This window comes from Anoplophora glabripennis, unplaced genomic scaffold (assembly GCF_000390285.2).
Source record: "Anoplophora glabripennis isolate ALB-LARVAE unplaced genomic scaffold, Agla_2.0 scaffold106, whole genome shotgun sequence".
NCBI classification, from domain to species: Eukaryota; Metazoa; Arthropoda; class Insecta; order Coleoptera; family Cerambycidae; genus Anoplophora; species Anoplophora glabripennis.
In genome coordinates, this window is record NW_019416398.1 from 398731 (window position 1) to 415056 (window position 16326).

Consider the following 16326-nt stretch of genomic DNA (forward strand, 5'->3'; position numbering starts at 1 on the left):
TTATCGAACTTTGAAAGTAACTTTTTACTACTCTCAAATTTATAAACGAAAGTGGGCCCCAAACTATAGATATTTATTTTAAAAATAACACAAGGTGGAAGATTTGGATATGATTTAATTTTATTATTAGTTTTTTACGGATAATAAATTTACAGGTTTGATAAAAATACATGAAACGAAAAAATGTATTTTTTAATAAATGTCCCGGATAATTTATATATGAAAACAATAGTTATGCAAGAAAAAAAGAGAGTAGAAACTTACTTTTAATAAACATCAAATATTTTCTTTGGAATTCTATTTTATAAGGTGCTCAAAGTGTTCACCATTTACCTCCTGACAGTAATGAATTCGCTGAACAAAATTTTGTAGTGAATCTAGAAGGGTGTTGGGAGGAATAGTGGAAATTTCATGCCTTATCCTTTCCTTCAATTGTTCGATATTTTGCGCCCTACTTTTGTAGACTACATTTTTGATGTGATCCCACAGAAAAAATCAAGCAGGGTCATATCGGGAGACCTAGCTGGCCATTCAATTGCCCCTCTACGTCCATTCCAATCTAGATATGCCCGCACCACACGTTCAAAACATGGAGGAACCCATGTTGAAACCATATTTGTTCTGTCGGTAAATTGGAATTATTATTGTTCGGGAATAAACTCTGGAATAATGTGTTCTAGCAAAATTAATAAATATAGTTCAGAAGACAAATTTCCGGTTATAAAATAGGCTCATATGACGTGTCTACCAATAATTCCACACCAAACAATTACTTTATGTGGTCGTTGGGTGTGAACTTCCTCCATCCAATGTGAATTTTGCTCTGACCAATACCTACACTTGTGCCTGTTTAAACAAAATGTAGATTCGTCAGAAAACTATATGTGGATGACAAAGTTGACATTTTTGTTGAATTTATTCATAACTTCACAGAAGTCGATTCTGCGATCATAATCGTTTGTTATGTCGAATTTATTGGATTTTCCACCACATTTAACATGACATTCAAAGAATTTTCTTCATTTGTAACACTTACTGGTCTTGCACTTTTTCGTCAATCTATAACGCCTCCAGTTTCATGAATGTTTTTGAAATGGTTGAATTAGAAATACGTTCCCGATCAGGATGCAATTCATGAAAAATATCCACTACTTCGTCACAACTTCGTCTTCTATCACCATATCCTATGATCATTAAAACTTCAATACGCTCCGTTTCACTTAAATGTGCGAGAAAATTATTCACACTGAATATATTTTTGACATGTGTTGCCAAGATAATCACTATTAAACAAAAGAACGACGCGGCGTTGTTATGGAGCTAGAAACTTTCAAAGGTAACTTGATAGACTTTTGCATTAATTTATAAGAAAATAATTTTCAAAGTTCAACATCTCGAAAACGGTTAAGTTTATGTACATGATGTGCTATATGAATTTTGTTAGTATTTCGAGAAGAATTTAAATATTAAAGAAAAAGTTCGTCATGACTTTTGGATTGATTCTGTAAGTATATTTAATGTTTCATTATTGTAATAAATTTTAAAAAATCCTAAAACGTTTGTATCTAACTAAATAAATAATATTTTTATAAATATGGATGATAAATGTAAAACATCTCCGATATGCTTAATTTAAAAAACCTTTCATATTTATTAAAATCCATAATTTTCCCCTGTTTACTCCCCTCTACATGAGTTATGTGCCGGAAATAGCACTAGCTTCAAAGTGAACCTTATATTTAGTAGTATATACGTAATTTTTCACGTCGTAAATTATAAAAACATACACTGCTAGCAAGCTTATACACTCAGGCCAATTAGTCTAAGCTCAAAAGGAGCTTATTTCTATAACACACATAAAGTTAAATATAAAGCCAAATTACGGAGCACACTTAGAGTATACGAAAACAAAACTACATAAAACTGATTTTACAAAACTTGGCAGCTGAGGTAGATATAAAATTTAATTTTAATGCACACAAGACGAGGCAGCTAACACACGCTCTTTCATCCGCGGCAACGGATGCCACCGATAAATCGCTATTTTCGTGTGGAATAACTTTTATCTGACGCCTGGTAATCTGATGATTTAAAAGACCACAAATCGGGCGACAGCGTGTGTGGCGCTTCAAAGACGCTTTAATCTAATATCTAACCCGATACATGTGTCAACGAGGCCAGAATGGATGAATGCTTAAAGCCCCTGATACACAGATAAAAATCATGTGGAGTTTCTAAAGTTAGTCCGACCGAGGCCGAATTCAGAAGAACAAACGCCGCTACAATAAAAGACACGCTTTTTGCCTTGGTTCTAGATTGGGTAGCTTGATACTTGGTTTTCCTCGAATAATTATTATTAACGTTCTGGAACTAATTTGTTTGCCGACGTTTCGGTTCTGTATCTTCAAACAAAAAAAATCGAGGCTAAAGGGGCCTGCAATTTGGCTAATTGAATACAACCCTTTTTTACATTCATAATAATTAGGTAACAAAATAATATATCTAAAATATTTTTAAAATGGTGATGAGATTATCAGTCATTTCAATTTCTTTTATAAGGAATTATTAGCACATTGCGATGTTTCTGTTTGTGTTTCGTTGTGCTTGTGCGTGTATTATTGCTCTTGTTTTTGTTCTTGTTCTTGTTGTCATTCTCGTTCTCGTTTTCGTTCTGATTCCTGTTTCTGTTCCTGTTCCTCTTCTTGTTCTTCTTCTTGTTCTCATTCTCGTTCTCGGTCTCGATCTCGATCTCGTTCTCATTCTCATTCTCGTTCTCGTTCTTGTTCTTTTTCTTTTATTTTTGTTTTTTCTATTTGAATCAGTATTTTCTCGAATGTAAGGTGCTGGCGTCAAACTGATCGTGTTCAGCAGTTGCGAAAATATATTCTTATCAAAAGAACATATCACTTTTTCCTTTTGTGTCCTAATGTTATTACTAACTATCAAATAAATGGTTCAAGGTTAAAGGAGCCAACTTGACTTGGAAATAATCATAAAATACTTTTTTACATCCACAATAATTAAGTGAGTAAAATGTCTAGACAAGTTTACTATATAATGCAGAAAGTGACAACCATAATTTATCTTTTAGGGAGGGATACTAATTTAAAATTATTCTGAATATAATTTTTGCTTTCAATAAAATCGAGGAGATAGAAGTCGACCGCTGATCTCTATTAGATATAGAACCATGAAGTCAATTTCATATGTCAGAGAGGTTTTGCAGATGTTCAGTATATGTTCGATGACAACGTTGATTATTGATAATCGCCTCCTCTTATGGATTGGCTATTTTTATTTGAATTTTTATCGATGGCACTCCATAGTCTATTTGATATCATTTTTCCCTTCCGCTCCCTTTATCTTTCTAAAAAAAAATTACGCTGAAGGTTGTGATTGAAAGAAGCTAATATTAATATTATCCCATAGCCAAGCAACAATTAGACTCAAATTAAGAATGTTTATTTATTTATTTACAAATAAGGGAATCCTACAGAATTTCTATAGAAATTCCAATTATAGGATACCACTTAAGATTACATTAACCATATAACTATGTGCATTGCATACAAACAGAAAAAGAGAAGAAACATACTCGTATGTACTTATGTGTAAAAAAGAAAAAATGTTCATATGTGATAAAGAAACTAATATCTAAGGAAAAAAGATATAATCTAACAAACATAAAAAAAGACAATAAATTTTTAACAAAAAACATCAATAGCACAGCGCCTGACTTGATTAAATGATTTATCAAACAAATCTATGTGACTGAAATACTCGTTGTAGTTTTTCTGGATTAAAGTAATAGGTGAATTACAACTATAATTATTAGGATTTACATTTAAATAAAATAAATTTGTTGATCTTGTTGTACGAAGCTTTATGTTAAAATTAAGCCTACTTAAAATATAATTACAGTCAATATTACCATTTAGGAGTTTGTATAAAAATAAAACGTACGATATTAATCTACGAGAGGATAACTTTAATATTCTATAGTGTTTTAAGTTGATTTCATAAGGTCTATAATGCAGATGCCTATTAAACCTGTAGTTTAACATGTTAATAAATTTTATCTGAACTTTTTCTATCCGTTCTATATATTTAACATAATTTGGGTTCCACACAATACCAGCAAATTCAAGGTGACTACGAACGAGAGAATTATACAAAGATATAACGGATGCCGGTTTAGTAAACGATTTAGTATTTCTAGCAATAAAGCCCAAGTTCCTATATGCTTTTCTAGTAATATTTTCAATGTGTGTATCAAATACAAGTTTTGAATCCAGCATAACACCTAAATCCTTGACAGATTTGGCTTTGGTAAGTAACGTATTGTTAATATGATAAGGAAACAGATAATTTATTGTTAGTCTAGAAAATGTTATGTAATGGCACTTATCAATATTAAGGTACAATTTGTTGAGTTTACAATAGTTCTGAAATCTACACAAATCGGATTGAAAATTGATACAGTCATTTATATCATTAATTGTTTTATAGACTTTCAAATCATCTGCATATAGAGAATAATTAGAATACATGAAACATTGATCAATATCATATATGAAAAGCGAGAAAAGCAGCGGTCCTAGGTGTGACCCTTGGGGTACTCCTGAGGTTATATTTATGTAAGATGATGTAACATTGCTAATTTTAACACACTGTGACCTGTTTTGAACGTAAGATGTTACCCATCGGAGCAGGTTGCCATGTACACCGATGTTTTCCAATTTTACCAAGAGTGTATTATGATGAATTTTATCAAAGGCTTTGGAAAAATCAGTGTACACTGCGTCAACCTGCTTCCTATTACTCATACTATCAATAGTCGATTGCACAAATGAAATTAAGTTTGTCGCAACTGAACGACCTTGGAAAAAACCATGCTGATGCTCACTAATAAGATGTTTTGTTTTAAAGAATATTTCACTTGTTACTATGGCTTCAAAAATTTTACCCGGTACCGAAAGCATGGATATTGGACGATAGTTTGACACACTGTTTTTATTACCTCCCTTTAAAATAGGAACAACTTGAGCACGTTTCCAAGCACAGGGAAAGATGCCCTCCGATAATGATTTGTTGAAAATAATTAACAAGGGATAATAAATAGAATCTACACAAGATTTTATGAATATAGGAGGTAAGCCATCCGGACCAACCCCTTTGTTTATATTCAATTCATTTATTTGCTTCTTTACCTCCACGTCAGTTATAGTATTAATGACCACTGCGTTTACCGAAGTAACGGGACGAACGTTGGATGATGATGTAGAGGGCTCAAACACGAAACCAAAATACTGAGAAAACGCATTGGCAATGTCTATATATGTCGAATATACTTTGTCATTTAAATGTATAAATTTAGGAACAGTTTTACAACGACGCCTGTTGGATACAAAGGACCAGAAATTTTTAACGTTACAGACGACATCAGATTCTATTCTATTAACATAATTTTTGAAGTCAGTTTTAATAGATAATTTTACTTGCTTACGAACGCTAGAAAACTCTTGATAATCGATTATGTTTTTATATTTAATCCAGCGTTTATGTAGCTTAGATTTTTCCTTTAACAAATTCTTAGTTTGGACCGAATACCATACAGGGAATTTATAGTTTATATTTTTCTTACTAATAAATTTCGAAATTATACCATTTATTATATTATAGAAAACCATTGTGGATTGTTCAGCATTCAGTTTAAAAAATTCATTATCCCAATTAACTTTTTCTATTTCACTGTTAATGAATGAGCTCATAATTAGCTCTAAAGAAGTTTAACTTACAAAAAGACTTTTTAAATCCTATATTTGAATTATGAACATCCACAGAAAAATAAATTTCAATGCATTTATGATAAACGTCTTCAGGTACAAGAGGTAAATCTGAGGCCACTACTGTAACGTCATTTATTGAACTGAAAACGAGATGTTCAAAACCTGTTTGGAACTGTTTACAAATACTAAGTGTAGTGACTAACACTAACATGATTATATTGAGTATTATCAGGGCATAATGTATTGAAGGTACTTAATGAAAAAGCAGATAAAGCACAAAAACGGAGACCTGAAATAGTTCAGTCCAAAGCCAGAGTTTAGCTTTCTGCTAAGGAAGTTTTATTAAAGAATATTGTGTTTATTGGGATAGGAGAAAACCAAGACAGAGCCAAGCTAGGGAGATGTTGAATGTTCCTTCATTAAAGAAAACTCATGAAGAGATGTATGAAAAAAGTTAAAGAAATCGCAGAACTTTTAACAGAACACTCAGATAAATCTGCCAAGGTTGCAACTGGGAAGATGAGTCCGCATAGTACATTCCACAAAAATTAACTCTAATATCTAGGTATAGCTTATGAGTTCAAACAGGTACTTTTTGTTCACTTATGTACCTTTAACTAAAATGTGTACTTTAAACATATCTGAATAAATGAAACCTGTATGGTTTTAGTTATAGTTTAGTATATAGTAGAATTTACTTTTATAATGCTTTAATTTAAAAATTAGATGTGGAAACAAACTTTTTTTATGTCCGACTAGTATGTTTAATATCACATGAAAATGAAATAAAATCAAGTTGTAGTGAACAATAATTGCTTGATTTGACTTGATATTAAATTACTGTTACTTCACTTGAACCTAACTTGATTTCAAGCCAAATAACTAAAAAGCTAAACTTGAAATTTCATTTTTATTTTACTTATAGTAATTGAGGTAACTATAACATTTATTATTCTTCGCTTTTCACATAAAATTACTTTAACAATGGACAATAAAAAGACCCGTTAGTCTTACAAGTAATATTCAGTAATAATAAATTATTCGCAAACGTTTTGCTCAAAGGAGACTTTCAACTTTCAATTACATTTTCTAATTGTCATTGCGAAAATTCATTGTTTTATTGCGAAACTCTTTATTCTCTATCCGTCTCATAATTACCTCCGTTCTTAAATGACTACATTGTTTGTATTTTATTCGAAATAATCTACATTTAAACTCGCTCTTAACGGGGCCATTTTGTTACCGTGTTATTTAATGTGGTAATAAAATGACATTACTCCGTTTGGATTAATTTACTGAAACTTTAACTGTTTGTTATTAAAACAGTAACGAACAACCCTTTGCTTATAAGCAAGTGTGTTTAGACCATTGTACAAGAAACCATATAAAAAGTTTTCAACAAGTAAACTCAGAAGCCGCAACTGCGAAATTACGTAAGGTGAAAGCAATAACAACCCTTAGGCAAAAACATGTTTGAAAAGGTATGGTCGTCGATTTTGGAAGCTAAGGTGGATTTATTTCAGCAGTTATCTTTGTGTTGTATCCCATACAGTATCGTTTCCTTAGACTTTCACTTTCATACCCAATGTATGTAGATATTTTCTTCCAGCTGTACAAAATGACACTCTAAATTGTTCCAAAAATGGCGACAGAAATTATTTGTACAAATACCCACCCACATTTGGAGTAGGTAATAATTATGTGCAGTTACATTTTGTCCCATTACATGGAATAAATTTTGAATTTAGTTAACCGAATTAAGCACATGTATTTTTAGCAATTGTATAATTTTTTATGTATAGTTTGCGATTTTTTTAATACAAATTGTAGAATATTTTCTCTAAAATTGGAAAAAAAGGAATTTGTATTAAATAGATAGTTATACAGGGTGGCCGCCGAGGTATCCGGGATACTTCGTATATGTATTCTATGACTAATTTTAAGCAAAAATGACTCTATTCACTTTGTTGTTGCCAGATCGTATGGATGGGTAGTCGCTGAAGAGTAAATTACATTGTTGCGACTAGAGGGCTGGGTAATTTAATAATTAACAATTTAGAATTAGGAAAAAAATGTTGATTGTCAATTCGTTATATGTCATAATTATTTTTAATTTTGTGCGTCATTTATTTATTTGTTTATTTATTTATTTATAGATAAGAGGACAAACACAGGCTTTATAGCCCAAAAGAATGTCCACAAAATACTTAAAGCTAAATAAATATAGAAGTAATTAAATGATTACTATAATAGAAAATGTTAGTTTACAATAATAGTGTAAACTTTAAAATAGTGAGCGAGGAGTGAAAGATATCTAGAGTAGGTACTATAGTACAAGTTAAAATATTTAAATATTCTGTTTATAGGAGAGTTTAGACCAGAATTAGTTCGATAAAAAGTCTTATGAAACAGTGCATTTACTTTAAAGTCAGGTTGTGCTACATGTAAACCGATTAAGGCTAATAAATCCGGAGAATCGATAAAATCATTAAGAAGATTATACAAAAATTCTACTTCGGGAATAATTCTTCGATTCTCCAATGAAATAATATGGTAGGTAGGTAATGATTTCGTAACATCCAGCTACAATGAACAGAATACACACCACTCTCCTCGTAGTGTAATAAATCTTATAAATCTATTATGTATAGTCTCAAGTCGAGACTTATAGATGGAATATTGAGGACTCCATAAAAATAGATGCAAAGTTGATTATGCTGTGCTCATATGCGAAATATATAGATTTAATAACAAAAATCGACATAAAATTTTAGCAAACTGTAAATCAATATGCGAAAAACTCATTTTTCTATCAAAAACAACCCCAAGATCTTATATTCTTATTAAGATTATAATTATTAGAGTACCTATATATTTTGGTTACGGGTAAAACAAATATGAAAACATTTATTTAAATTTAATTGAGGCTTGTTTAATTTACAGTATTCAAAAAAAGAGTTTAAATCTTCCTGGTAGGCGATACAATTATCGGAATTATTTATTTGAGAGGAAATTTTCAAATCGTCTGCGTAGAGTAAAAATCTACAAAATTTGAAACAGTGACGGATATTGTTGATATAGATTAAAAATAGTAATGGTCCCAAATGTGATCCCTGAGGAACACCTAACATTGCAACGTAGAGGGATAGAATAATAGTTACCAATTCAGGCCTGTTGAAAACATGAGAGGTAAACCATCTCAGTAGGTTACCATGTACACCAATTTCAGACAATTTAGATATAAGTATATTATGATTAATTTTATCGAATGCTTTGCTGAAATCGGTGTACACGGCATCCACCTGTGTCTGGCTATCCATAGCACTGGTAATATATTGAGAGTATATTACTAAATTAGTTTCAATAGATCTATTTGGAAAATTTCCATGCTGCTCAAAAATTAACTATAGACAATTTAACCGCGCTAAGTAAATGTTTATAATATACACGTTCATTAATTTTGCCAAGAATATTTAATTTACTAATTTGGAAACTTCTTTTTTATAACCTTTTTGTAAATAGGAATAACAAATGGCTGCTTCCATATGTCACGAAACTCTCCTTCTCTTCAAGAGACTTGTTAAATAACAAAGTGAGAGTGTTACAAAGGGAATCTGCACATTTTTACAAAAAAAAATGAGGGAATACCAGGCCCCTTTATTTTCGTATATGGATATTGCACTACCTCAGTTAGAGAATATCGACGATGATATCCAAACCGCTATCTTCAGGACAAGGAAACGTTCAATAGAATCTTCAGAACTCTTAGATTGCGTTCTCTAAATCGATTTGTAAAAGAAAAGTTATGCGAAGAAACAATGCTGGTTAAACTTGTTGAAAATGATCCTAGTACTAATACGAGACTTACTGGACAAAGTAGGACGACTGTGCAAGACACTTTGCGAAAAAACGGACTGCATCCCTACTATTACCAACTGGTACAAAAACTTCTCCCCACGGATCTTCCCCAAAGAGTTCATCTTTGTGAATGGCGGAGAAATCATCTGGATACTCTTTCAAGAACTTTTTTCTGTGGGAAGCCACATTTACAAGAGATGGAATCAACAGTTTCCACAACGATCATGTGTGGAATGTGGGCAATCTAAAACCCTCACGCTATTCGAAAAACCCATTTTCAGATTCTCCGTAACGTTTGGGTTGGAATAATTTATAATGAAGTTACTGGATCACATTTCTTCCACGGAATTTTGAACGATCTACCTCTACTACTTCAGGACATTCCTCGTCAATTCAGAAGGACGATGCTCTTTATACATGATAGTGCTCCGTCCCACTATGGAAGAGGTGTCACTAATTTCGTCAATGGAAAGTATACAAATCAATAGATTGGTCCTAATGGTCCCATTGCTTCGCCACCACGATCTCCATTGGACTTTTTCATATCTGGGACATGTGAAGGCACTTACCTATTCAATGAGAATACAGCGTTTGATGAGGTGAAAAACAATATCGACAATTACAACTGGGAACGAGAACTTTGACAGAGGACTGAGTTATGCATTACACAAGACGGTGGTCACATTGAGCAGCTTTAATAATTACCTACACTACCATTAAGTTTTTATTAAAATAAAAGCCCTCTAGTAGCAACAATGTAATTTACTCTTTAGCAACTACCCATACGACCTGGCAACTTCAAACCCAGATATTTCAAGAACCATTGGGAATTTGGGAAAATTGAATAGAATCAATTTTGCTTAAAATTTGTTATAGAATTCATATACGAAATATCTCGGGTACCTCGGCGGAAATACTGTATAGCTATTGTTTTTATTATATTAACGATGTATTTACAAGTTAACTACTATAGAAAGAAATTAAATACTAATTTAACATAAATCGTCCAACTTGACGAAAATATATTTCTTTAATTTCTTGAATTAATTGTAAAATAAATCTGAAAATATCTTTCAATATATCTACATTTCTATATTTTTTGTAATAAAAAGGATTCTTTACATAAAATTATCATTGTCAGATGAATAGAATAAGCAAACTTCTTCCTCCTAGTCCTGTGTATTGTAAATAATAGATTAACGCTTCTTTAAGTATAAGAGAAATTAAGAGGTAATTAATTAACACACAATAAAATTAGCAGCAGTTAAACTAGATGAAGCAGAACATTCCTATTATTTCTTATGTAAATCTCCATGTCATTAATAAAGGCAACTTTCACTGTTTCTTTTGCAATTCTCCGCTTAAATTTTTACAGCACAATTAGGCTCTACTCAGCCGCATAAAGCACCAACTGTGTAATTAAGCAGTGCATTAAAATAACGTAAATTCCGTTGTAAGAAAAACAGAAATGTCTCGAGCACTTCCTTACAAAAGACACACACTTTACAGCTCTTTTCCAACAAGGAAGTGGAGTTTTCAAAGTTTTGTTCCGTCAACATTTTATATTGCGGAACTCTTTCCTGCCCCCAGGCGAATCTGTTTGACCTCGGCCGTATTCATGCATAGTTCATCTCTCCCTCAGTTCCTGTACCACGTAAAAAATTACGTAGCTTCTAATAATTTAAGAAGTGGAATACTTAAATTCTCATTACTGCGAAAGTCTTGTTATATTCTTCTTTTTTTTTTTCAAAATGCCATTACCACGTACATCACTACGTTAGTGAGGTGGTAAAGCGACCTTATCAATATGTGCATATTAATTCAGTAAAATAAAATATGTATCACTTCGTAGTTAAAGGGGAGAATTCCTTGTTATTAAACCCGAAATCTTATTTTTCTTTTCATCTGCCTTATATTACGATAAAAATGTGATGTGTATAACAAGTAATCTAAAACCTAATCTATATCTGAAATACATGTTTCAAAAGAAGGCGGTAAGAAAAACACACAATCCAATAAAAAATGTACATATATCTTTTTCTGCTTATCCTAAAAGAAATATATTATATTAGGGTGAGTTTACAAGAAATAAAATATGTTTCCCTTTGCTTTTAAATGGCATGGGCTTCTAAATGTAAAATGCAAAATAAGGACTTTTGTAAGAATTCAAAAAATTATTTGTCTGTTCGTCAGCGTCATATAACAAAATTACAGAATGTAAGATGTGTATCATTTATAGTAACATAAACCTCTTGTCTGAACTAATACAACATAAAAAACAATTTGTAACATAGAAAACAAATAATTTCGTTTACAAGCTGTTGAGCTAGCACAGAGCGTCCTATATCACTGCACTTTTGGATTCCTCATCAATTACAAGATTTGTAAGAATGGGATGTCTTTTCTACAACGTTGCCATTAGCATTAGTAAAATCTTCAAAACTACAACCTAATTACGAAATAGTGAAATAGAAAAATTACATTTTAACAAAATTTTATAACAAGTAACAGATGGATATACAGGTTGATTCAGTCATAATGTCATTAATTTTAACCACGTATTCGGAAGGCCTAGTAAAAACAGAAAATCGGAAAAAACTGTGGTTCACATTTACTTTGGGTTCCGCGTTAAACGTATCCACTTAATCCGCTTTAGTATACGTATGTACAAAACCAATAAAATGCAAGTAAATAAAGGAGCATGCTGCATGTTATTATAAATAATTTTAACAATTGCTGCTTAGTGCAAAATGTTTTAACAAACCTGACCTCTCGAATTCAACTTTCGTTAAAAGAACATAAATAAAGCAGAAGTAGTTACCTGTTTGTAGGCACACCGTATTTTATCAAATAAAAAAAGTCGGCACACTAAATACCTGATATATACAAAATACACTACGCACGGTTACAAAGCCATTAAGAATTTAAAGCGTTTATTCAAATCTACCACCCTCCATATCTACCACATTTTTCTAGCAAATTTGGAGTTAGATGGAGACGGGATGTGGATTGTTTAGTGTCGGTAGTGGTCGGTCGAGAGTGCGGTGGCAAGCATTTCTCGGCTAGGCTTCCTACTCTGGTCCGGGTTCGATCCCCGGTGTCGGCACTGGCAATGTCGATGGATAATGGGTGTTTGTCCGCGTTTTTTCAAGTGTAGCCCCCTTCCGCACAAGCCTTTGGCTTTGGATTTGGAGGTTGTCTCATTTCTGTGGTGTGTTTTATGTTTATGGTGATTTTATACGGAGAGTATGTACAGAACGCAAATGCCGCTGCAATTGAATATCGGAGACGTTTCGCTGATAGACAGGACTCATAGGACATCGACAAAATGACTTAAATGTGATAGATGCTGTTTTAAATTTAGTCGAGGAGCAGCCTACTATTTCCACAAGAACAATTTCAAGGCGATTAGAGATATCACAAACCAATGTTTGGCGGATATTGCGCAAGAATTCACTCAACCCGTACCATTTTCAAAAAGTTCAAGCTTTAGAACTAGCTGATTTCCCCAATTTTGCAATCCTAAATCGACGTGCAGCAGAACCTAACTTTATTAATAAAGTGCTCTGGACGGATGAATGCTGTTTTACTCGTGCTGGCATTTTAAACAGGTAAAAAACATTACTTTGTCAAAAACAATAAGTACCTACCTAGGTTACACCAAAGTTTACATTTATTATTTAAACTTTGGTTATACACAACTGCATATTGAATAATAAATTGAACATAATACTAAAACTATGTATTATTTAACATAATAAATTATAAAATGTGAAAACGTTAATAATATTAAAAATGATAAATTGTAATAACCGTACATTCGAAAACAATCATCCCTATTCATTTGTTGTTTTAGCATCAACATTAATGAATAAATAACAATTGTTATCACAATATTTAAAATAAAATATCTATTCATCATGTATCGAGACAAAAATGTTTCTTTACGTCTTGTCCGAGTTCTATTCATATAGTGCAAGTCAAAACTGGGTTAGAAGGTTAGTGACCTGGACAGGTTAGCATAGGTCAGAAACACGTACCGAGTTGTTTATTGTGCCAGAATTTGTCTCCGTCCGATTGTTTTTTATGGAATATACAAGTCTCTCTTGTATTACTTACAGTAAATATTTAAATACTACATACTTTTCACCCTCTCTTTATAATTTATCTAGTGAGTGTTGGTTTTTTATGTCATTCTTTCTATAATGAAATTGAAATGGTTACGAAATGAAATCTAAATTATTTGAACTCTTGGAGTTTTGTAACTTCAATATTAAATTTTATGTAAAGTGAAACAAAGCTAATTTCTTTGCAATCATAATAGCCACATTTGGTCAGATGAAAACCCGGTGATCGTTTAATTGGGCCGCATTTTCTACATGAACATCTGATTGGGCCGCGTTACTTTCAATTTTTAGTAGAATTGTTTGAAAACCTTCCCCTTCAGATGCTACGGTACGATATGTGGTATATACACGACGGAGCTCCAGACCATTTTGCTAGCGATGTCCGTGGATTTTTAGACGATCAATATCCAAATCAGTTGATAGAGAAATGAGGGCCCATAAGATGGCCAGCGCGCCCGACGGACCTAAATCCTATGTACTTTTGTATATGGGGTTATATGAAATATGTCGTGTATCACACCGAGCTAGAGAATGTAGAGCAGTTGCGGAATCGTATCGAAGATGCCGCTGAAGAAATACGTAACAACCCTGGTTTATTCCATCGCATCCGCCGTTCATCTACCCAAAGTGCACTTGTGCATAGACGGTAACGGTAACGTATTTGAACATTTGCTGTAAGCCCGAAGGCTTACAGAAAATTAAAAAATTAACATTATGATGTTAATAAAAACTGATTTGTGGCAAGGCATGCTCAGACCTCCTCGAGATTCTTGCTGGGCAACAAAAACAATCTAATATGTTGATAATTACAAAAAATAATTAATAGCAATTTAAATTATAATTGGCTGACATGAGCAAACCATTTATTTATTGTCTTTATATGAGCGAAAATATATAAATATGGAAACGTTGCATCTAGGGCGCCTTGTTCATATCGTAGTTGTGCGCAATACTGTGAATAACCGGCTGACGTCAGCCGGTCAGTAACAGACTGAAAAGGGCGTTAAATAATGATTTGAAAATATTTTTTTCAGCTTAAATATGCATTTCATTTTTTTTAAATCACGCCATCGTGTTATACTCATTTTTCTCTATCTCTTCTTAAAATTAATGACATTATGACTGAATTACTCTGTATTTATTAAATATAAAATTAATTATCGAGGTAATTTTATAGATTTATTCTCTTTTTGTTTTATTGGTTGGTATGTAAATATTCACAATTTTATCTTCTTTTTAAATTCATTGTTCCAAGGGATAGGCTATCAAAATGCTGATAAAAACTGAAATAACAGTTAATTAAAATCAAATCTTCTAATGTCATTTGGGTCATCGCATATGTAAATAAATAAGCTTGACTACAAACAGGGAAAACGCAATTTGGTAGGGCTGGGACGTGTTGTAATGGTATTTTGAGAATTCTCGACGTAATTGCTATGGACATTCGTTAATGCCGAATGTGAGAGGGTGCTGCAGCATTTGTATGGACACAGCGATTGAATAAATCAAGCCCTCTAATGGTAATCAACGGCAATTACCGTCCACAATTAACAAAGAAAAAACCTCTGTGGTGTAGATTTTTGCATTATTTATTGTTGTACGCAAAGATAAAGAAGAAAAATATCTGTTCCATGGTGGCAAATAAGAATCTACATATTTTACTATGGATAATTATAGACTCAATGACTGTTGTTGAATTTGTGATAGGCATGAGTTGTAGTGAAACAAATTCGAATTACAATTGTTTACAATAATATAATATGGTTGTGTTGATTGATACTCATATGCATTTCTCATAAATATTTAAAGCTGGCAAAGCTATTTAAATGTTAATTAAAATTTTCAAGGTAAAAATTAAAAATGTCAATTTTCTTGACACCCAATGAAGGCATCTTAGGTATCGCTTGCTGTCTTTATTCTTCCTCTTTAAATACCAAAGAATAAAATATATTATCCAAGTTCTTTTACACAATAACCGTATCTTTGAGATAGAAATTTGCATTTAAGTTTTATATTAAATGAGAAAGAAATGTTTTCCTTCCATAACTTTATAATTTCTAAACCTTTATCTTGCAAAACGTTCCTCAAAGGTTCGAATCCGAGAAGTCAGGTTACACAGAGAACTCTCTTAACTCTCATGAACTGAGTATGAGCCGGAGCATAGAAGATGCTGCAAATAAGGGTGGAAAGTCTCCAAGGGGATAGTTTTCCTGAGTATTTCAGGGACTATGAGAACTATACTCACTAGAGTTTAAGAACTTCTTGCTTTGTCCCCTGCCCAAGTAAATAATTTTCAGCCCTCATCTTTCATCTATTCCATTAATGAAGCAGCTAGCAATGCTCCAGGTGGTTGGGATCCCTTCAGAACTTTATGTGTTTTCTCTAGTTACTTTATTAGCCTTGTACTTGCTGCGGAGTTCCCCATGTTCTGGTATCCAAGCTAATAGTATATCGTTTCGACGTCCTAGACTTACCAAATCATCCAAATCATTCCATACCAGCCTGGATCACACCTATGAGTTCATTGCTTTTAGCGCAGTCTAACATCGAAG

At 32.5% G+C, this 16326-nt stretch overlaps 1 protein-coding gene across 1 annotated transcript in view; it reads right to left on the minus strand.

The window, feature by feature from the left end:
* Nucleotides 1–9769, minus strand: part of LOC108904099 (transmembrane protein DDB_G0273707/DDB_G0273361-like) — a 59705-nt gene extending 49936 nt beyond the window's left edge. Inside the window, exons 1-2 of the mRNA XM_018706515.1 lie at nt 9722–9769; nt 2573–2791 (exon numbers count right to left, since the gene is read on the minus strand). Coding sequence (XP_018562031.1) covers nt 2573–2791; nt 9722–9769 — 267 coding nt within the window. The remainder of the gene's footprint in view (nt 1–2572; nt 2792–9721) is intronic.
* Nucleotides 9770–16326: the final 6557 nt, after the last annotated feature.